The 21,376-nt window shown below is 40.2% G+C and overlaps 2 protein-coding genes and 1 pseudogene across 2 annotated transcripts; all 3 read right to left on the bottom strand.

Moving 5' to 3' along the window:
- Positions 1–4,577: 4,577 nt before the first annotated feature.
- LOC104438503 lies at positions 4,578–7,660 on the bottom strand. Its single transcript, XM_039310038.1, has 3 exons — positions 7,409–7,660; positions 4,986–6,169; positions 4,578–4,874 (listed from the first exon to the last, which is right to left on the bottom strand). The coding sequence occupies exon 2, from the start codon at positions 6,088–6,090 to the stop codon at positions 5,038–5,040; it is 1,053 nt and encodes a 350-aa protein (XP_039165972.1). The 5' UTR covers positions 6,091–6,169; positions 7,409–7,660; the 3' UTR covers positions 4,578–4,874; positions 4,986–5,037.
- A 4,322-nt stretch (positions 7,661–11,982) lies between these two features.
- Positions 11,983–12,955, bottom strand: LOC104438505. Its single transcript, XM_039308541.1, has 3 exons — positions 12,721–12,955; positions 12,483–12,631; positions 11,983–12,356 (listed from the first exon to the last, which is right to left on the bottom strand). Exons 1-3 carry the CDS (start codon positions 12,844–12,846, stop codon positions 12,314–12,316), a joined length of 318 nt encoding a protein of 105 aa, XP_039164475.1. The 5' UTR covers positions 12,847–12,955; the 3' UTR covers positions 11,983–12,313.
- Positions 12,956–18,001: 5,046 nt separating this feature from the next.
- Positions 18,002–21,167, bottom strand: LOC120292067 (annotated as a pseudogene).
- Between the last annotated feature and the right edge of the window lie 209 nt (positions 21,168–21,376).

The following is a 21,376-nucleotide window of genomic DNA, read 5'->3' on the forward strand; positions in this document are numbered from 1 at the left end:
GCCAACTCTCATTTTTTCCATTTTTTTTAATAACAAAAGCATTTTGCAAATTAACTTATCCAAACACTATTTTGTTCAAATATACTTCACAATGAACTTTCACAAGCACCATTTACCAAACACAATTTGCATTTTCAAAAATTCCTTTGACTCAAGTATCTTTACATTTTCTCAAGGACTTTCCCCAAAAGTCTTCCCAAACACACCCTATGTAATGCAATCCTTCATGTTAACGACATGGAGAGTGGACTACCAGGAAATGGGGACTGCCTTCCCTTTTGACCTTGGGCAAGGGTGAAATTCTCTCTCTAGTTGTAAAAGTATAATTGAATTTTAAAATTTATAAAAAATATATATATATATATAATCAAGTTAGGAAATTAATTAAATTAATACAATTAAGTCTTTTTATTGATTCCGTTTGTTTATACTAATGAAAAATGCTACAATGGCTTTTTTTTTGTATGTTTTCTTTTTTTACATGATGATGACATGATTAAAATATTGAATACAAGACTAAAATGATGTTATTTTGGATTAAATTTTAATTTTTAACCAAAATCTTAATTTAATAAAATAAAATCCTTTTTAAGAAAACACATAAAAAAGGAGCGAAGGCAAGCTTGCCGGCTACTCCCGTTGCTAGAAAGAGCAGACGGGGCCTCAACAAGGGTCGCTGCGTGTCAATGATGGGCATGACAGGGTAGACCATTAAAGAGGAAGACGTCATGCCAGTTGGATCGACACAGTCTAGAGAGAGAAAGAGGAGACGAGTATGGGCTAGTTTTTCTTTTTTCGTGTTTTTATTATTATTATTGTTGTCGTCGCCGCCGTTGTCATTGCATTACTAAACGATATAGAAAATAGAGGAAAATATAATTAAAAAAAAGGAAAATTTCACAATAACATGGATCAAGTTAGAGGGTCTCGGAGAATAAACCCATCATCATCGAGATGTGTGCTTTCATTGATAACTCGATTACGTTTGATAATGTTTTTGTTCCTAGAGACAGTTTTATTTTTTTTAAATACTTTTTTTTTTTTTCTGTTCCTAAGAACCATTTATGAATATTTTAAGGTATTTGATAACTATATAAGTTTCTATTCTTGGAAGAGAAATAAAGATCTTAAATATTTTTGTGGCTTAAAATTTCTTTTAATTTATTAATAATGTTATTACATTTTTCTTTTTTTTTCTTTTTCTTCTCCTCCCTCTAGCAGATCGATGTCTTGGCCATGGCCGGCTAACAATTAGCCAAACAGGGGTCGACAAGGTCGTTGCCCTTAGGGGAGCCTCGTTAGCTATCAATGAGGCTCAGCCATCGTGAGGCTAGGCGATGCCATCGTGGGCGACGCCGACCGCACAACGGCTGAGTAAGGCTCGGCCTTGCCACATTTGGGCAAGGTCGAGCCTTGCCCAACCACGATGAGGCTCGGGGGGCTCGCTAGTGGCTAGAGAGCTTGGGGTGACCTCACCAAGCCTCGTCTGGCTGATTGCCAGGCATCGATAATGGCCGACAACCAACTAAAAGAAGAAAGGAAGAGAAAAAGAGAGAAAAGAAAGGGAAAAAGGAAAGAAAAAAAAAAAAACCTTGTTTTTGGAGCTATTCCCAAAAATAAGAAACAATTTTATTTTTATTTTTTGTTTCTATTTCAAATCTATTCCCATAAACAATTTGTTCTAGGGAACAAAAAAATTACCAAAAGCATTTTTGTTCAAGGGAATAAAAGGACAGAAACACTTATGCTCCCTCAAGTGCTCGAGTGGGAAGTGTATGTAGAATTCATAGTCCTCAAAGACACCAATGCTTGGAGCTTGATCCGCTAGGGGGAAAAGTGGAAAAGATTTAATGAAGATAGCCATTTAGTATTCACAAAAATGTTGAGACCTCCCACCCGCCGCGATGGCTCTACTGGATAAGGCTATGCTGATCATTTCCTCAAATGTGAAGGGTTTGAAACTCAGTGGAGGCGCTTAGCGCCTTAATCGCTGTCACGGGTCCCACCGCGCTGTCGGTTTACGGGGTTTCCCTGGGCCACCAAAAAAAAAATGTTGAGACCTATATTATCATCAATAATGAATATATTCAATTGACTGGTCACACAATCGATTATTTTTGGGAAAATATTTTTCAAATCATTTAGGCGCTATTTGTTAATGTTCTTTATTTATGTTTATGAACAAAATTTCTGTTTTTTTGTTCCGGGGAACAAAAAAAGAATAAAAACGCTTTTATTTGTGTTTTTGTTCCAAATATCTATTTTTTGTTTTTAGGAACACATTTTGAACATAAACAGAAACAAGAAAAACATGTTTATTGTTTCTGGAACAATTTTTAAGAACAAATTTTCTCTCTCCTCTCTTTCTTTTCTTCTTTTCTTTTTCTTTTTTCTTTGGCTGGTCGCTGACCTCGGCCATGGCCGGCGAGCGGCTGTTGAGGGCCGGCGACCTCACCGGAGCGTTGCCAACCCCTCGGCCTCACCTTGGCTGGGCGAGCTCGGGCTTGCGCATATCCGGCGAGCTCGAGCCTCGCCGATGCGGGAAAGGCCGGGCGAGCTTAGGCTCGTCGGATTTGGGCAAGCCCGAGCTCGCCGACCAAGGCAAGGCCGAGCCTTGCCCAACCATGGCGAGGCTCAGCCTCGCCGGGGGCCGGTGAGCCTCACCATGGCTGGGCGAGGCCACCGACCCTCGTCGGCTATGGCCGAGGCTAGCCGGACCAGAGCCAAAAAGAAGAAAAAAATAAAAAATAAAATAAAAAAATTAAAAAAATTAAAAGAAACAAAAGAAAAAAACACAAATTTACCAAACATGTTTCTATTTATTTTTTATTCCTAGAACAAGTTTACTAAACGCCTTCTTTTGTTCAAAAATTATTCCCCGGAGCAAAAATAGTTTTTTCTATTTTTGTTTCTTAGAACAATTTTTGAACAAAAACGTTACCAAACGTGCCCTTATTTGCGAAACAAATAAAACTTAAATAATTTCATTTTTATAATTCACTCAGTGATGGAGGGTCATTTGGCCTATGGTTGAAAATCTACAAGTGGATATTGATGATAACTTCCTAGGAGCACCATTGTTCCCGAGCTGTGGCTATACTCTAGATATTGATAGGATGAATTCCTAATTTTTGGTTGGCACTATCTGTATCAATAGTTCAAATAGATCGAGCATCGCCCCAGGGTTTACCCCGGGACCTGTCGCGCTGTCCGTGTTGGTACGGTGCGCGAAGTTCCTTGAGTCATAAAAAAAAAAAAAATAGTTCGAATAAATAATATCGACAATTTTCATCAAAAACTACAAATTTTTAAGAGTACATTTCCTCAGAGAAAAGAACTACCGTGAGTTCAACACTAAAGGTGACCAGAACAGATCATTAGAATAGAACCGAAAACCACTTGAGTTGAACTATAACGTATTGATTGATTTTGAGTTGAACTATACCGTATCGATCGATTTTGGATGATACTCGAGAGTACTGATCCAATTCCCAATTCTATGGCAATGGAACCCATGATTTTCGATCTACGATTTTCGACCTACGATGGGAACCAGAGCGACTATATATTTTAATTTTTTAAAATTTCTTTAAGAAATCAGATAAACCTTTATCAACCTTCAATCTTTCCCTCTCTCGCAATGCTTCGCTCTTCACTCCAAACTTTCCCTCACGCCTCACTCGACTCTTTGGTCTCTCAACTCTCGCTCATTAACAACCTAGTCTCCGCTCTTCGGTCTCAGACCGCCGCCCCCTTTAACGAAGAGTCCTTCATTAAGAAACGCCTGATTTTTCTACCTGTTTCGAGCTTCCTGATTTACTCCACTTTTCGATCTCTCGGCTCTCACTCTTCCAACAGCCTATTTCGCTCTCATGGTCTCACTCCACTCTTCAGCAACACTCTGAATGACCCCTTGCCGAATGATGCCAACAATTTAGCAATTTAGCTTTAAGAGCAAAGGCGACCATATGCTTTTTTGTAAATATGAAGGGCATGTACTAGATCCTTGATTCACACGTCCCTTCAATAGTAGAGCCTCTCATTGCAGGCATTCCTTGTTCTTTTTGCACCCTTGAGGAAGAGGAGCACCAATGCCCATCTCATTGCTTGGTCAATCGGTTCCACCAAACCCAGGACCAGTCGGTCCAGTCCTTAATCCCAAAAATTGAAAATTGGCCAATTGGTTCCACCAAACCCAGGACCAATCAGTCCAGTCCTTAATCCCAAAAATTGAAAACCAGTCCTTCCGATCCGATCCCTGATTACTCATTGGGACTAGATTAGATCGAGAATCAATCACCTCTATTCAAAACACAAGAAATGACTACAATTTTCATACTACACTTCCTTTTCTATTTCTCCCTCACTTTTAGATGAGACCACAATAACCATGCACCTCAAAACATAAACATGGATTGGAGATGACCTCGACATATGCAATGTCCTTACGAGAACAAGCAAGGGACATCACTCTGAATTGAAGGGCCTCGAAAATTCCAGAGGCCATGCCCCACAGCAAATGCAAACATCCCCCCATATCTATAACTATAACGTGTTTGACAGAGGAGTATCATGGATGCACAAGACCTCGCCCACCGCGGTAAACTCAGAAGCCATAAGATGAAGTTCCAAGAGCACCAAAAGCTTGGTAGCAGGATTATTTTGCACCCCCGTTCCAAAAAACAAGTAAATAACTGCAGCACCAATTGTTCAAAGAGCAAACAGAGAATGCATTTATATTACAAGGACATCAAAGATGCCTCAGAATTTGTCCGTCCACCCCTTGCAATGAAGTCCAAACTTACTATTCCATTGCCAACGAACCATATGGTAGACACTGTCAAAAGAGTTCCTTTGTAGTCCTCTTCTTCAACCTGAAGAATACAATAATGATAAGTTAGTCAAGAGGGAAAAGAAATCTCAACTATCAAAAGCAAGCATATCTCTGACCAAAAAACACAAAAGCGAAATCAATCAACACCTACAATCGCCAGATTTAAAGGCAAACTTCAAAACATGCGATTCGAAACTTGAGCATCAAGGCTGGTTATTAGGTGTTGACCGCCGCCGCAAGCGCTCCCGCCTCCTCCGAGTAATTGACCCACCATCTGATGAATCATTATCCTCATCCATTGATGAAGATAGAGACATGTCCGCATCATAGTTCTCACCCCACAATCTGGTCGATCTTCGTCTGAAAGTCAGGCGAGCCCTGGTCCCCGAGGTAGTGGACCAGCTGCTGCTCCTAGACCTTGAACTGGGTTGGAACACCCTTATAAGGAAAAACACAGTCAGCCACCCCCTGTCCTCCATGGGCAGGATGGCATCTTCATCACTCCTATCTTCACTAAAAGAGGATTGGAGAGTGCTGATCAAGTCGCCAATATCCCTCTGGCGCTCCATCCTTCTCCAATTACGTTGCCTTTCTGGATCAGCCTCAGATGGTCGCACAAGTGGATGCTCAAGCCGAGCATGCTTCCTGAGATCTCTGTAAGAGCCCATAAAATCACAAGTCTCACACGCACAGCTTCTAGATTTTGCATTCATAAAGCGACGGGCCGGCTGCTCAATGATCCAGTCTTTAATCTGCCCACGACAGAGCGGACACACCAGTTTTGGTGGCGCTGATTTCTCGGAAGACGTCCCAGGTCCATCTGATTGGACCTGGGTCTCCAAGGAAACAGTTGCGGGCCTCTCTATAATTTCTTCAGCTTCGACAATAGTGGCGTCTGATGTTGCAGCGGGGGATAAGTTTGCATCTACAGACAGATTCATCTCTTGCTGAGGTACTGCTGATGAAGTAGCTGTAAATGACTTGCGGAACTGGTCGAGACAGTTTGAATGTCTATAACTTGTGTCACACATGTATGGACGACAACCCTTATCATGAGATGTACAAATGAGAAGAACTGCATTATGAGGGTGTTCCATGCAGACAGGACACCTCGCGTCTTCCCATTCTTTAATGTTTTCCTCAGATTCAGAAGGGATTTTTGGGAAGGACCGCTTTGGTCGACTGGAGCTACACCTAAGTGGAGATGCTCTGAACCTATCAGAAGATACAGACCTATCTCTTCTATCCTTCGTCATGTTAGATCTTGCTCGAAGGTTGTCCCAAAAAAGTCTAAAAGTTGTTGCCTCCCCCGAAGCCCAAAGCAGAATCTGATGGCTGAGGCATGAAACATGACAAGTTATATGAACAGAATAAGAAAAAAAGGGAGACAGAGACAAATAATTGACATTTAAATCATATAACTCATGCAATTTGAAAGATCGAGTAAAGCAAAACAATAGATGCACCACTGTCAAAACTCGAGTTCTCAAACCAGTAGTTTTACTTGCAGTCATTCAGAGAGGTCTTCACAATATATCTTGGCTTAAGGTCAATGGTCACAAGATAGGTCTACAGCAAAGTCCATCCTGTGTTGCTATTAGCAGTTGGTACAATACAAATGCCCATTTGACACTACTTCAAACTATTACTCGCTTAACATATTGCAGCATCCAAAGCTTCTCAACCCAGCTGCGAGCAACTTATCCCATCAGAAGCTTATTTAGTCGATTTGACACTTATTTCAGCCTGCAAAGCCAAGATTATGCTGGCGGCAAGCCTCCCTATGCGGTTGAGTCTAGTATAATAGCGATACTGTCTATTACCATAACATCAGTTGTTACGAAACAATTTCCAAGTCTTGTAATCCACAAGCAACCACAGGAAAGATCTTCTCCAAGTTCTCCACCACAAGCATTAAGGCGATTAAAAAAATTACAAATACATGTAACATCATTTCCCTCATGAGATGTACAGACCGTGAACAGAACGAAAAACCGCACAAAATCTTCCCAAGAAGAAAATGACTCCCAGTCTCCCATAGCGCTGCACGTAAACTATTTCACCACATTTCCGCCTCCTGAGGTCCTCCTCTTATTCTCTACCTGGTCTCTAGTACCTTAAATCAAGGTTCGTACCGTACGCCTGCACGAAAACGAGGTCCGGCAACTATCCGCGAAAGTCCCCACATCCGAATCGAAAACAAATCTACTATAAGCACGACAAGAACAAAATCCAGCAAACCCCGTCCCATAGAATTCCAACACCAATTTCCATCCCTGTGCAGTACAGCAATCGTTCGCCCCGACTACACAGCACGAAACACAGCTCAATCAATTATCTACTCAGCTCAATACCAAATCCGAACCAGAGCCTAAACGGATCCTCTAAAATCCATCAATCAACAATAACGACGACAACGGCAGCGCCACCACCCCCCCAAATCCCGAGCCGAAACCCTCGAAACCCCCGACCGCGACACCGGACGCGCCCGGCCGCCGCGAAACGGACCAGATCCGGCCGCCGCAGGGCTCGCGCCATCAATCGCATCTCAACAAATTCGAATCGGACTATTACCGGAACAAGGAAACGATCGGAAGCCGCCGCCACCGCCGCTGCCGCTGCCGCCGATCGGCTTCGGAGCTCGATCCTCGGAGCCGAGCCGAGCCGATGCCTCCGAACTCGGCGCGAATCCGAGCCCCCGCACTTCGAGCTCCTCGACCGGCAGCTGCTCCGCCTTCTAGGGCTCGAGGGGCTGCGGAGGAGGTAGAGATAGAGAGAGAAAGAGAGAAGAAATGAAGCCGAGTGCAGAGCGAGAGATAAATAGGGGTGGGGGGGGGGGGGGTGAAATTCTGGTCGCTCCTTCGCGACGAGCGGGGCGGCCAGCTGACGTGGAATTTTTCTGCAGCGATTTTCTCATTTTTTTTTCGAAATTTGAAATGGTTTTTCCAAGTCGGCGCCGTTTTTGTCATGCCTGCGGGTTCGCAGGGGTGGCGCCCTCGCCGCGCACGCTCTTCGATTTGTGGTTTTAGTTGGCACGAGGTGGGGCCCAATCACGAGTAGGTGTTTTCCACGAGAAATTGTGGCACCTCAAATTTGAAAGTTTAGATCGACACAGGTATTACGCGAACAATATGATTGACTCGCCGCTCACCGTCGATCTTGTGATTTTCATGTGAATCAGGATGGCACGGTGATCGATTTTGGACACCTGGCCTTATGTTGAACCCCCGTTCACTAACTTTTTCGAATTTATTATGATCTTACAAATGATATTCTGAACTAATTTTAGATAATTACTTCTCATATATAATTTTTTATTGAAAAAAGATATTTGATGCAAAGTATATAGAAAATCATCTTGAATTTACTCCGACGATCATAGAAACTTAAATAATACGATCCCTATCAACTTTAAATCTTATATAGGTTCTCAGAATCATAAGAAATGTAGTAGAAACTACAAACATTATAAAGAATTGTCAATGACCATTAGTGATTTCTATCATGAGTGTATATAATTACACATATGGTCTTATGCTCTTTAGAAGAGTAAAATTACTATTGGAGAAATTCTGAATCTGTCCCAAACTCTATCGAATTTGTACATGGAATCTCAAACCCATCCCACCGCCAATTTAATCCCTATCAGAGTTCGGGGCGAGTTGGGTACCTATTAAACTCGACAAATAATCATCTTTATATAAAATAATTGATCCATCACATGGACAGCCTTTAAAGAGAACTTCAAAGAGCTGTCTTCATTTTGCATGAAGAATCCAAAATTATGTTTTGCACTCCATATTTTAAAAATTCTCGTGACTTTTATAATTTGACACCAAATCACACCTAGCATCAGAGCTACGTTCCGTGCCTTTCTCATCTCCCTTGCTTCCCCTCCTCCTCCTTCGCCGAAACTTCCTGGTTGACTCCGAGACCTTCTGTCTCCCTTATTTAACCCCGGAGTTCACAGATGGGGACAGACAACGACGAATGAAGAGGTGAAACCTGGGAGCAACTTATCAGCAACTGCCGAACGACCTGCGGATGGATCGAGTCCTCTGCTTGTTTCGAGCTCCAATGGTCTAAATCTAAAACACCATCCCACAGAGAGGAGCCGTTTCAAAAGTCGATGGAGGTCTTCATGCCGAGTCAACACCACCGTCGACCATTCGCAAGCTAAAGTCAACTCACATGAAGTTTACACGAAAAAACTCAGCATCCTCTCTAACCAAACTTCGCATGTCATATGTCGAACATCACATCAGACTGTACTAGATACTCGGCACAATGTTTGGAAAATAAAATATTGGGCAGAAAAACAAAACCCAAGATCGCAAATGCAACTTAGGGTGCGTTTCGTAACGATTCTGTTTAAAAATTGTTTTTGGGAACAGAAATAGAAAAAAATATTTTTGTTCCAGGGAACAATTTTTGAACAAAAAAATGTGTTTGGTAAATCTGTTCCAGAAATATAAAAAGAATAGAAACACGTTTGGTAAATTTGTATAATTTTTATTTCTTTTAATTTTTTAATATTTTTATTTTATTTTTCTATTTTCTTTCTTATTTTTCTTATTTATTTTTCTTTTTTTCTTCTTTGGCCGGTCGCCGGCCTCGGCCATGGCGGCCACCGGCCAAAGAAAAAGGAAAGAAAAAGAAGAAGAAAATAAAAAAATAAAAAGAGAAGTGTTTCTAGATTTTGTTCTAGAAACAAGAAACAACTTTTTGTGTTTCTTGTTTGTTTCTTTCTTTTGTTCTTGGGAACAAAAGAAGAAAAAAAAACGCACCCAAACGCAAACGCGTTTTGTTCCTTTTTTGTTTAGGAACAAAAAAGAAATTTCTATTCCTAGGAGCAGAAATAGGGTGCAAGCCAAACCCACCCTTACTTTCCCCTTCTATTGCTATCCTCGTGATTAGGATGTAGTGAACCTTAAGACGCGTTTAGTAACGATTCTGTTTGAAAAATAATTTTTTTATTAGAAATAACCTTTTGTTCTCGAGAATAATTTCCAAGCAAAAGAACGTGTTTGGTAACTCCATAAAATTTCTATTCCCAAGATAAAAATGCATTCGATAGAATTCTTCATTTTTTTTTAATACTTTTATTATATTTTCTTCTTTTTTTCTCTTTTTTTCTTTTTCTTTCTCTCTTATCCTTCCTTCTTCTTTAAAGCCAGTCGCCGACCACCGCCGTGATTGGCGCAAGCTCACCTGGCCACGGCAAGCCTTAGCCTCGCCTTGGCCCGGCAAGGCCTAACCTCACGCCGACTAGGGAGGCCGAGTTTCGCCATGGCTTGGTGTCACCGAGGGCTAACGACACTCCAATGAGGTCGCTAGCTCTCGTTTGGCTAGTTGCCGACCACAGTCAATGTGGCGACCAACCAAAAGGAAGAAAAAAAAAAGGAAAGGAAAGAGAAGAAGAGAGAAGAGAAGGAAAAAAATTAAATTTTAGGAATTATTTTCGAGAATAAGGCCCTGTTTGGTAACCATCCAAACATGGTCAAATTCTTTAAAGCCGGTCGGCCACTCCGTGGTTGGGCGAGGCTCGGCCGAGCCACCACCCGAGCCCGCGAGACTCGTCGGTGGTTGGGCGAGGCCGAGCCTCGCGAGGGGCCAACGACGCTCCGACGAGGTCGTCGGCCCTCGACGGCCATGGCCAAGCCGACGACCAGCCAAAGAAAAAGAAAAGAAAAGAAGAAAAAAAAAGAAGAAAAAAGAGAGAGAGAAAATTTGTTTTTAAAAATTGTTCCAGAATTTTTTTTTTTTTCTTGTTTCTTCGTTCCAAATGTATTCCTAGGAACAAAAAAATAGATTTAGAACAAAAACGCAAATAAACGCGTTTCGTTCTTTTTTTTTTATTTCCTGAAATAAAAAAAATATAAATTTTGTTCATAAACAGAAAAAAAAGAATGTTAACAAACATGGCCTTATCAAACGGCTTTAAATGCTTAGAATCGTTCTCAGGAACAGAATAAAAAAGAATTATTTCTAATCAGAATCTACTCTCGGGAACAGAATCGTTATCAAATGTGCCCTAAGAAGTCACTTTTTTCTATTTTTTGATTCTGTTCCAAGTCCATTCTCGGAAACAAAAAAATTCTATAGAATTTTGTTCTTTGAACAAAAAAATTTACCAAACGGATTTCTGTTTTTTTTTTTTGTTCCCACAAACAAAGTAACAAAATCAATTATTCTAAGGAGTGAAAACAAACAAGCCCTTAGTGGCTTTGGACTAATTAACATCTTCTTTTTGTAACAAGACTTCAGTTCAAACCAAAGTGTATCCTCAGACCTGATAACAGAACAAACCCAAGCATGCTTGCACGTGACAGTATTCTTTGGGTCCGTCATGTTATTAGATGGATATAAAATGTTTTTTTTTTTTTGGTAAAAGATGGATATAAAATGTTCCATCTCACACACAGGACAAAAACTCAATTCAGTATAAGCCAGACATGCACTTTCAAAGACCTGCTACATGGATGATAACGGGTGTGGGATTCACATCCTCATCGACCAAACTGGAAATCAAAAGATTTATGTGCTGAAACAGTCATATAAACTTACGTGAAGACATCGGAGGAGATTTTCCAAGTGTGGGGTGTTCTAAGAGTAAGATCTTATCGAGAACCTTTTGTGAGTGAAGTCATCGAAGTTCAGTGTGCGAGTTTTGCATTCTCACTCAAAGGCCGGGGGCAAGACAGATTTAAAATTGTGGACCTGTGGGTGAAAGATTCATCCAAGCCCTTCCATTAGAACAATTGAGAGTTGCAGTTGGACCTATTCATCTTGAGAAAACCAGCATTTTACACACGCTCATAAGGTGATATATGCAAGACAATAACCCAGAAACAAGCTATTACATCAAGAATCAGATAATCACGTGATGCAGAACGCAGAAACTCAACAATGAGAAATATGAACAGCAAGAAGCAAGCAATGGGATATCACATTTACATAGGAATAAAAGTATATAACAGCTTGGTAATATGTGATTCTTGGTACAGCAAATCACAATACAAACAGTCGTAAAAATATATACCATGCTGCTAATCCAGCTACCGAACTTGGATGAGACCACTCACAACATTAATTAGGGCCAAGTTCATTGATCCTCTGATTACCTATCTCAGATGCAGTCACTACTATGTAGAAGCCATGACAAGGGACTTTTAGAAATAGCAAGCACTATTAATCCAACATAATCCGAAAAACTTGCTCACGACAATCTCAAGTGGTGGGTGCATCCAAAGATACTTAGATCAGGAAATCATTTAATATTTTGCCTAAATTTACATGGGAATCTTAAAGTCTCTGAAACTAAAAATGGTACTTCCTGGACTGAGCTGCCACACATCTCCCTGACGCTGCCGCTCCCTTATCTTTGCTTCCAGTTGCACAGCTGCTTTGCTCTTCTACCATCGGGAACAGCTTTGAAATGTCATGAATTCTTCTTCGATGTATCAACATCAACGCCGCTCAACTATTACCCTTCCCCAAGCAGTTCAGACAACGCTGTATCCTGTGAAAAGAAAAAGGAGTAATACCCCAGTTCCAGATATTTTGGGTCATTTCAGATGTGTAATTCAACGAAATCGGTAAAAAGAAAATGAATCAGATAAGAAGAGTAGGGATACACTTGACAAACCTGTTTCCGTCGCAAGTGGGGCAAACGCAGGGGTTTATGGCGATGGGGTCGTGCAAGGGCGACCACTGGATGGTAGCATTCCCTTTGCAGAGCTTGCATATGTAAAACCCTTTCCCTTTACACACCATACAAGGCAACGCAAACTTCTTCTGTAGAATTCAATGGACTTCGAGCTATTTTTCAGTATCAAGAAGGAACAAAACCTTTCCAGGGACTAAGAAAGGACGCGACTTCTTACCCGTTTCGTCTCCGCGACGGACCGAAGCATGCCGATGGTGATAGTGGAGACGACGTTGAGAGATACGATGCCGCCAAGGATTACGGCAGCACCGGCACCGAGGGAGCGCAGCGGCTTCGGAATCATGTTCTTGGAGGAAGAGTTTTCTCAGGGGCTTTTCGTCGAACAGCTCGAGTGCAGTGACGGAACACCCACCACGCTCCTCACATATACGAGAAGAGAGAGAGACAAACGTATGGTGGGACTCTCACCTTTATATAGGCCAATTATATTTTCATGATTTTATGATTCTTTATTGAACTTCCTTATTTTGTGGGGTGAGTTAAAATGAAAACAAAAAGTTCGGTCGAAAAATGAAATATTTACCATTCACTTTATGTGTATATCTTTTAGAAATTTAATGAGGGCAAAAGTTATTTTCCAACCCAAAATCATTTATTGTCCAAAAAAAAAAAAAACCCAAAATCATTTAGAATAATAATAATAATAATAATAATAATAATAATAATAATAATAATAATAATAATAATAATAATAATAATAAAAACTTCATGGCTTTAGAAAAAATAAGTGGGGTCGGTTTAAGTGTTGGTCCGCCCTATCTATTGCCATCTTTCATGGCTGAAGAATAATGTGTAATTAGGGCCGGTAATTTGTGTTATATGGCGTGGCGTCGAAAGAGGGGTACAGCACGAGTATTGCTAACTTGAACAGAACACGTTTAATGTATACGTCAAATCGTCTTGCCATGAACGCGCTTAATAAAACAGGGCACACAACATTGCATGATTAACGAGATTATCAAATAGGTCGTCGTATTAAGTGTCAACATGACACCATGCATAGTTATATTCACAATACACGGTAGCTCATATTGACAAGTTTATATCTGAAAAAAATATTCATAACTAGAATAGATCCTTCTTAAAAATCACATAAAACTTATATAGAAGCACACATGAAGGATGTTTTAACAACTTGAACCAACAACATTATATAATCAACAAACTAATGAATTCATGATTGCATAGTGGAAATTTGTTTTCAAATTTATCGACTCTTTTCATGCATTATCAACCTCAATCATAGTGATTAACAACTTTTATCAACAAGTCTTGCCTTTCCAACTTTTATTCGAGTTAATTACCCACAACATTTTTTTTAAGTTCCTATTTTCTCTTATTTTTGTCAAAAAGAATTACCAATCTTTTCCTAACATTTTGTCTATCAACTAGGGTAAGCATAGTCCAAGTAGGTGATTCTCACCATGGAATTGGAAACTGTCCTCTAAAGACCGGTTTGAGAAAATTGAATTCAATATTTCTTCTAGTAATATTAGCTACAACGCCTATGAAATTAGGCTATGAAGTTATAGTGAAAATTTCAAGTAGAGAAAAGATGAGGATATGATTTGATTATATCCTCCTAACAATGAATCTTGTGTGAATTCCATACATGAGAATGAGAATTAATGAAGATCCCATCCAAAAAGAACTTCAGCTATGCTCAATTTATTTCATGGAATATAAACGATTTAGAAAATATTTTCATAAATATCCAAGCAATAAAATCCATTATTTAGATATTTATGTCTAAGATTTTCATGGATGATAAAAATAATTTTTGTAAAGTGATACGAGCAATTATTTTTTCAGAAATTTTTTAAATTATTCATTTTTCTTGAAACAAATGCACGAATCATACCATCGATGTCAATCTCGATCAGGATTAGTCTTTCTCAGGTCGGGCGGGTGAGGAACTCCTGATTTCTGTCAAGCGGGTCAAGAACCAAGGAGACATCACAGATTAACAATTTGATGGGAACGAACGCCCCTGGCAATACGACTTCCTCTTCATGAGGTTCCCTGACCACACGTACTTCGAATTTGCAGGCCTTCATTAACATCTTTGCGGACGCTACCAAGCCATGAAGAGCTACTAAGTCGATTATGAAAGATCTGATTTATGATGGCTCCTGCCCTTTTACATAAGTACGCGGGCGTATTCAATCTTACTCGTGGTTTGATAGAATAATTAAATATTAAATTATATTTTCATTTAACGGTTTTAAGTTTTAAAAACGGTTGACATTGATTTCACAAAATTTTACATTATATTAAATAAGGAGATCCCGAGTTCAACAAAATTGCTCATGGTCCATTCACATTTTGTCAATTCCAGTTTGAGAGATGAACATTGTGAATATTTTCTTAAGCTTATTGGATACTGTGTATAAATTCAAACATAGTGATTTCCAGCTAATAATTCTAATTTTAGATAGGACATGACCCGTTTGATATAACCTCATTCAAAATGTCAATGCATAATTTTGGATTAAAAAAAATATAATTCTTCAGTGAAAAAAAGAATTAATCAATGTCATGCCTCTCTTATTTTCTTGCGACCAAAATCAAGGAAAACTGATGTTCCTTATTCTCACGGGATTGATGTGAACAATTTATACGTGAAATCTTCATCCTTTCATTTATTTAAAATTTTCAAAGTTAGAACTGGGCTCATCGTAGTAATAGCACATAAAAAAACGACGGTCCTGCCATATTAAGAGAATACCCAACGGACAAAAAGGACTTGTCAAATGATGGATATAATAGTAGAAATTGCGGAACCGTAAGTCAAGCTGCATTAATGGCATCATAATCCGTAAGGTGTTGAAAAGGTTTATCAAGCTAGGTAGGGTAAGTTATGGCTCAAGAGAAGTAGCATATCAAGAAATCACCAGTTCAAGCTAAAAAGCCAATTCATGTTGCTTATAAAAGAGAACTAAAACAGAAACTACTTTTGCTTAAGTAATTAGTGAAAATGGACCTCAATGGTATATGAGCAAACGATTTGAAGTAGCCTGACTTGGCAGAGTGCAAACAAATAATGCAATACCCATTGTCCCAACCATTTCTGATGCACGCTTCACCTCAGCTGCAGCATCCTCAAGTGAAAGTCCAGCTGCAGCCGCTGTCCAGCAACCTTATATTCACAAATGGAAGCAAATAATCATATATCAGTATACTATCCACTTTCACTAACCCATAAAAGTAGAGCAAGGAGTGTGGAGTCTGATGACAACAATGAACCAAAGACATTGCCAGATGCATGAAAACTTCAGAACAATAAAATCATAAAAGACATATTTCTTCTAACTTTCCTAATTATATAATTTAATAACTTTCTACCAATTGGTTCACTAGAACAAGAGCTTCCTAACTTAAAAAGAACAATCACAATATGAAATTACGAGAGCATGTAAGGTTTAAGTAGTCACTCGAACAGATGAAAGTGAAAGCGGCAAAAACTAAACATATACAAGCGTGGACTAGTTCATGGGAATATTAAAAAAGATAATACAAGCAAGAAAAAATTATCTTTGTACACTTTACAAAGAGTACATGTGAAACAAAAACGGGACAATCTCACCGCTCATCACGTGTTAATAGAGAAAAACACTGTCACCACAACTAATTTGGCACCATTTTTCTTTCTTCTCGAAAAAATATCATTTCATCATTCAAATGAACTGATAAGAGATAAAATTCTCCTTCTTCATGGAACGGGAACATGAAGGAGGTAACTTACACCTAGCTAGTTCAAAAAACAAATAGATGAAAGAGAGGGGCAAACTTTACAGTTGGCCCTCACTGTACTAATTGATCATTAAAACCAGTACTCATGATTCAGGACATTCTATGTCTAAACTTTAAATAATTCGTAACATATCTATATAGGAAAAACCTCGAATTAAAATGTAGCTAGATCCTTGGCCAAAAAAAAAAAAAAAATGCAACTTAATCCCCACGGTCGAGTTCAAACTAACGTCTTATGAAGATCAAGCAGCAACACCAGGAGATTTTCACGGTGAAAACTCATCAATATTGCTGATTATATCCTGTTTGACTTCCAATTGTGCAAGACAACGTACTTTTGAGAAGTTCGAACTGTAAACCTCATGCAAGCAAGGTCAAAGCTCAAATTCAGTAGAAGTCGACTTCTACTGCATAATGAATTGCAACGTCTGGCAGTAATATATTTATCTTTGCTAAAATTTGTGATTTCTCTGTGATTTCTCTCTGTTAATGCTAGATACTATAGAGTCCTAATGACAAAGGAAAAATGCCCTTTAGCTTGTAGTTGAAAAACAAACCAAAAGTATAGTCACAGCAGAGCACGAATTCATCTACAATGTTGAAAACTTTCATCAACCCCTCATAACATAGAAACACAGTGGAGACAACATTAACCTAATATAACCGTGATCTTGTAATATGTAGCAGGTAAAACATTGATTCGCAACATGACCTTCACCTGCATTTCCACAGATAGGATCGGAACGGTGGTGTGAGCCACTGCATAAACTGTGAGACTCAGAAAAGAAGCATCCAAAAAATTATAACGAAAGTTAGAATCACCTCAGGAAAACCATCCAAGCGCTGCAAATTAGGATATGTTTCAACAAGACCCTCGATGAACTCGGGTCACCACATCTGCAATTACAACCAACAGATGTAACAGATACGTTTCCTTTCTATTTCTCTTTTCTGTTTTTTCCCCATCAGTGACAGAAATTCTGGTCATTGTACCATGCAAATGCCAAAAAACATGAAATGACACGTCAAAGGGAAAAAAGGATTGAATATGAAGATTTTTAATGACAATGTCATGCGAGATTACATCTTTCTTATTTAGATCAAACCATAAACAGACCAAAAGCACCAAGAACCACAATGAAGCAATATGTTAAGAGGCAGAAGAAGAAATTGACTGCAAACCATCTGGGTTGTCCTCATTAATAACCAACTGAATTGAGTCCTTTATTAATAAAAAAAATTAAAAGTATTCACATTAATACTAGTCCTAATTAGAGCCAGAGCTATAGTTCCCCATCACAAAATATGAAAGGAAACAAGGCCAGCTTATTCATGCTGTTAAAAATCAGTGTCATTTTCTTTCAAACAAAGATGCTGTGAAGTTGACAAATAAAAAGAGACACCCTTGACAGAAGAAAGAGACATTCCTTTTGATGAATTTCTTGAAGCAGGTTGTCTCATACCATCGGCTTTCCATTTCTATTTGTCTAGAAAAACACAAGTCCTCTTCTTTAGACTACTCTTCAGACTTCATGAAGTCACAAATAGAAGGCTTATATAGTTCCTTAAACTGTCTGAAGATCGTATTTAGCATTGCACGTTTACCCTTAATATAGGGTCGGAAGAAATATATAGCTGACGAATCCAGCAAGAAACTGTTAAAATTCTCTCTAATGTACATTGGACAACTAACCATCTCACTCTCCTAACTTCTCAGATGCCGCTTCTTCCACTTCTGAAGTCTACACCGACTAAGAAATTCTTCATAAGGATTGAAGCTTTCTTGCCACTTTACATACTGTCCTTTCAAAATGTTGTACATAGCTAGCTCCTTAGACCCAAAATCCTGTTGACTGGAATTGAATATGATCTTGATTGGGCATATATAATAAAAAATTTCCAACCCAGTAGCATCCATGCTCATACTAGAAACAGCCTTAGAGTCGGACACTTTGGAGACCATATGAGAACATATAGGATGTACATAATGCTTAAAAGAACCTATTTCATACAAAAGAAAAGGTTTTTCTTGTTCCGACACAGCCCAGGTCTGTTCTTTGTCATCAGTAAGTGAAATGGCATGCTCATCACGAACCTCAGAACCTGAGTCCAACATGGTCATTTTGGTAGCCACCTGCATAACTTCACTGAATTGCAGGCCGAGTTCTGTCTCTGGAGAAAGTCCGACTGATGCTTCTGAAGATCCATCTCTGACACAAAGAAGTGTCAATAGGAAGGGGATGGGAAGCACAGGACCAACAAGAGAACCACTTCGATGCACATTATTTGATCACTTATTGCCACAGAACGAAGGCTCTCTTAAAATGAAAGGCGGCAATTGCACCATCTCTGGAACAACCAAGAATTCCAGAGACACTTTCTTCTGGTCCAAAAGTACTTCAAGGAATTCAGAGTAGGTGGAAAATGCTGAGAGTAAAAGATCCATTGGCAAGCCTGCCCACTTTTTCCTTGACATGATCTCACCAATTGTAGTCGGCAAATGAATGTCATCAAAAGTCAATGCTGAAGGTGATCCAAGTTGGAAACCAGAAGCTTTGAGCATTTTACATATAGCTACGTGACAAGCGGGGTCAAAAGATTCCTTTTCTCTAGGGCAACTAGAAGTCTTTTTAATTTTTGCTTCTAGCAACTGAAACAAGATTGCCCTTTACAAAACTGTAGAGGTAGTCAAGTTTCAGATACTTGAATCTTTTGGGAAACTTGTAATCGTTTTCAACCACTGAACACAGAACATTGTCCACAAATGGAAGTTTAGCATCATCTTTGCAACTTCTTGCGAAGTCCCAAGTCGCATAGTATCTCTGTGATTCAAGCTTCCCAGAGGACATCAACCTGATGAGTGTGAAGCTACCATATTTATCGTCATCAGAAGCTGGCAAAGAGAGATCACTTCCTAAAATTCCAAATCCTAAAACCAATTCTTTTTTCCGTTGCCAATCTACCCATTAAGATACAGATTTCTTTGAGAATTCTTCCTTCTAAAGGCAGCTTCCAGAGCAACACTTGCGACCTGAAAGTGAGAATTCTGAGGGAAAGCCCCATGCATAAAAAGAGTCGCAAATACCAGAAACTTTTGAAGGAAACGGTCCTCTAGTGTCAGGTAAAGGAGGCCCATAGCAGAACAGGCTCCACTCACAGTTCCAGAGAGATCCTAGGAAAATACAGAAGCCCAATTTGGAAGCATGCTTGTATGTGTCATTTTTAGAGTTTGATCTCAATTTGGACAATCTAAACACATCGATGTAGCATGGCCTATCAATACCATGAGACCATTGCAACACTGGGTTCGGTGGCTTACGCATATCACACAAAAGTAAAAGCTTGTTTGAAGCCAAGACAAAGTGAAAGCCATCAGACCCAGCCCGAGAAAAAGCACGAAAACGATCCTTCTTAGTTGACGCATGACAACCGGACATCCCAATATTTGCTATGCAACGTGCAATGCATTGCTCAGATCTAAAATCTACTAGAAAAGCAGCATCTGATCGTGCAACTATCAAAGTTTCTGGATGCCAACTGAACTCACATCCTAACCATTTAGCATCCTTTGAACTAGCAGTATGATCCCACAGAACTCGCAACTGAGTTCCTTTCAACTTATGTTTTACACCAACTTTACATAAGGCACGTTCGAGATCAAACAAAAAAAGATTACCACTCTCCAAAAGAACCGCACTGAATTCAGGCAACTGTGGACACCAACAAGCATGCCCAATAGAGTAAGTCTTGAAAACCTTACTACACAAAAAGACCAAGACCGGTACCCTGGAATTTCCGCCTCTCCTCACAACAAACCAGTGCACTGAGTACATCGTATATGCCAACAGATACCCGACACTGCTCGACCCGCAATTCCCTGAATCCCGAATTGAATTAACAACAATCCTGACAAAGGAGTGACAAAATCTCTTCTTGGACCGAAAAACATCACCATCCTCACCAATCTTGACTTTAAACTTCCCATCCTCCATAGACAATATCAAGAACCCGATTTGGTCAGAATCAGCACCTATTGGGAAGAACACAATCACGTCGCTAGTGTCCGGGCAGCGAAGGAACTGGAGGCGGTTGTGCACGAAGCCGGAAGCCGCGCCTGTCTGCTCCTGGCCGAACAAGGCTTGGATTTTGGAGGACGCCGAGGGAGGAACTGAAGAGGTGGTGCTGACGAACCTGGCGAGGGAGAGCTGAGAAAGAGGAGGGAAAACCGGAGGCGAAACGAGAGAAGGGGAAGATAGCAGTTCGGTTCGAGAACCGGTTTTTGGCTTAAACATCAGAGGACCCAGTTGAGATTTGGAGGAGTCGGAGGAGGAGTCCGACACGAGAAGTGGAGGCTTGAACACGGCGTTGATCGGGAACTTGGACTTCCATTCTTGGTTGAAGTCCATGATCGCCGACAGATAGAGCTCGAGAACCAATGACAAAATTCGGAAAGATTTACGTTCTCGTGTCAAATCAGAAGTGACGAGGTATATTATATCATAAAGATTCGGCAATATATAGGAGACCTATTAATTTCGTATTTTGGACGCATCACATATTCTCTGCATCCAAATTAGGAAACTAAGTTATTTTAGCTGAAAAAGGGAATAAACATGTGAGACGTGCGAGGGTCGGAGCTCTCCCTCACGCCGTCGCCACCCTACACATCTGCCGCTTCCAGGCGCCTCATGGGCACGCCGGCAGCGCCAACGTGCCCTTTGCCCAAGCTGCCGCCACCATCACCTGCAGCGACACCACAGCCGCGCTTCCAGTGATGTCGCCGCACAACCAGGCTTCTTGCAGTCTCAGCCCCCAGTCCAATGCCGGCAAGCCCTGTAGTTCAGTCCTCATCGTGCTGGCAAGCTTTCAAGCAAAAAGTAAAACCAGCAGGCCCCGACCTGTTTTCCTTGCAGGTTCCCGACGAGTTCCCGGTGAACCCCGACAAATTTTAGGTGATGCCGACAACACCGCTAGTGACCCCATGACCACCGCGAGTCCCTACAAGCCCCTACAAGCCTTTCATGTTGGAAATTTCCTGAATATAAGCTTACATTAATTAA

Source organism: Eucalyptus grandis, chromosome 3, assembly GCF_016545825.1.
Source record: "Eucalyptus grandis isolate ANBG69807.140 chromosome 3, ASM1654582v1, whole genome shotgun sequence".
NCBI lineage: Eukaryota > Viridiplantae > Streptophyta > Magnoliopsida > Myrtales > Myrtaceae > Eucalyptus > Eucalyptus grandis.

Coding starts and splice junctions, on each gene's coding strand:
- LOC104438505 (XM_039308541.1), bottom strand. CDS start 12,846: ATGATTCCGAAGCCGCTGCGCTCCCTCGGTGCCGGTGCTGCCGTAATC. Junction 12,632..12,720: donor CCGTCGCGGAGACGAAACGG/GTAAGAAGTCGC, acceptor TGAATTCTACAG/AAGAAGTTTGCGTTGCCTTG. Junction 12,357..12,482: donor CCCACTTGCGACGGAAACAG/GTTTGTCAAGTG, acceptor TTCTTTTCACAG/GATACAGCGTTGTCTGAACT.
- LOC104438503 (XM_039310038.1), bottom strand. CDS start 6,090: ATGACGAAGGATAGAAGAGATAGGTCTGTATCTTCTGATAGGTTCAGA.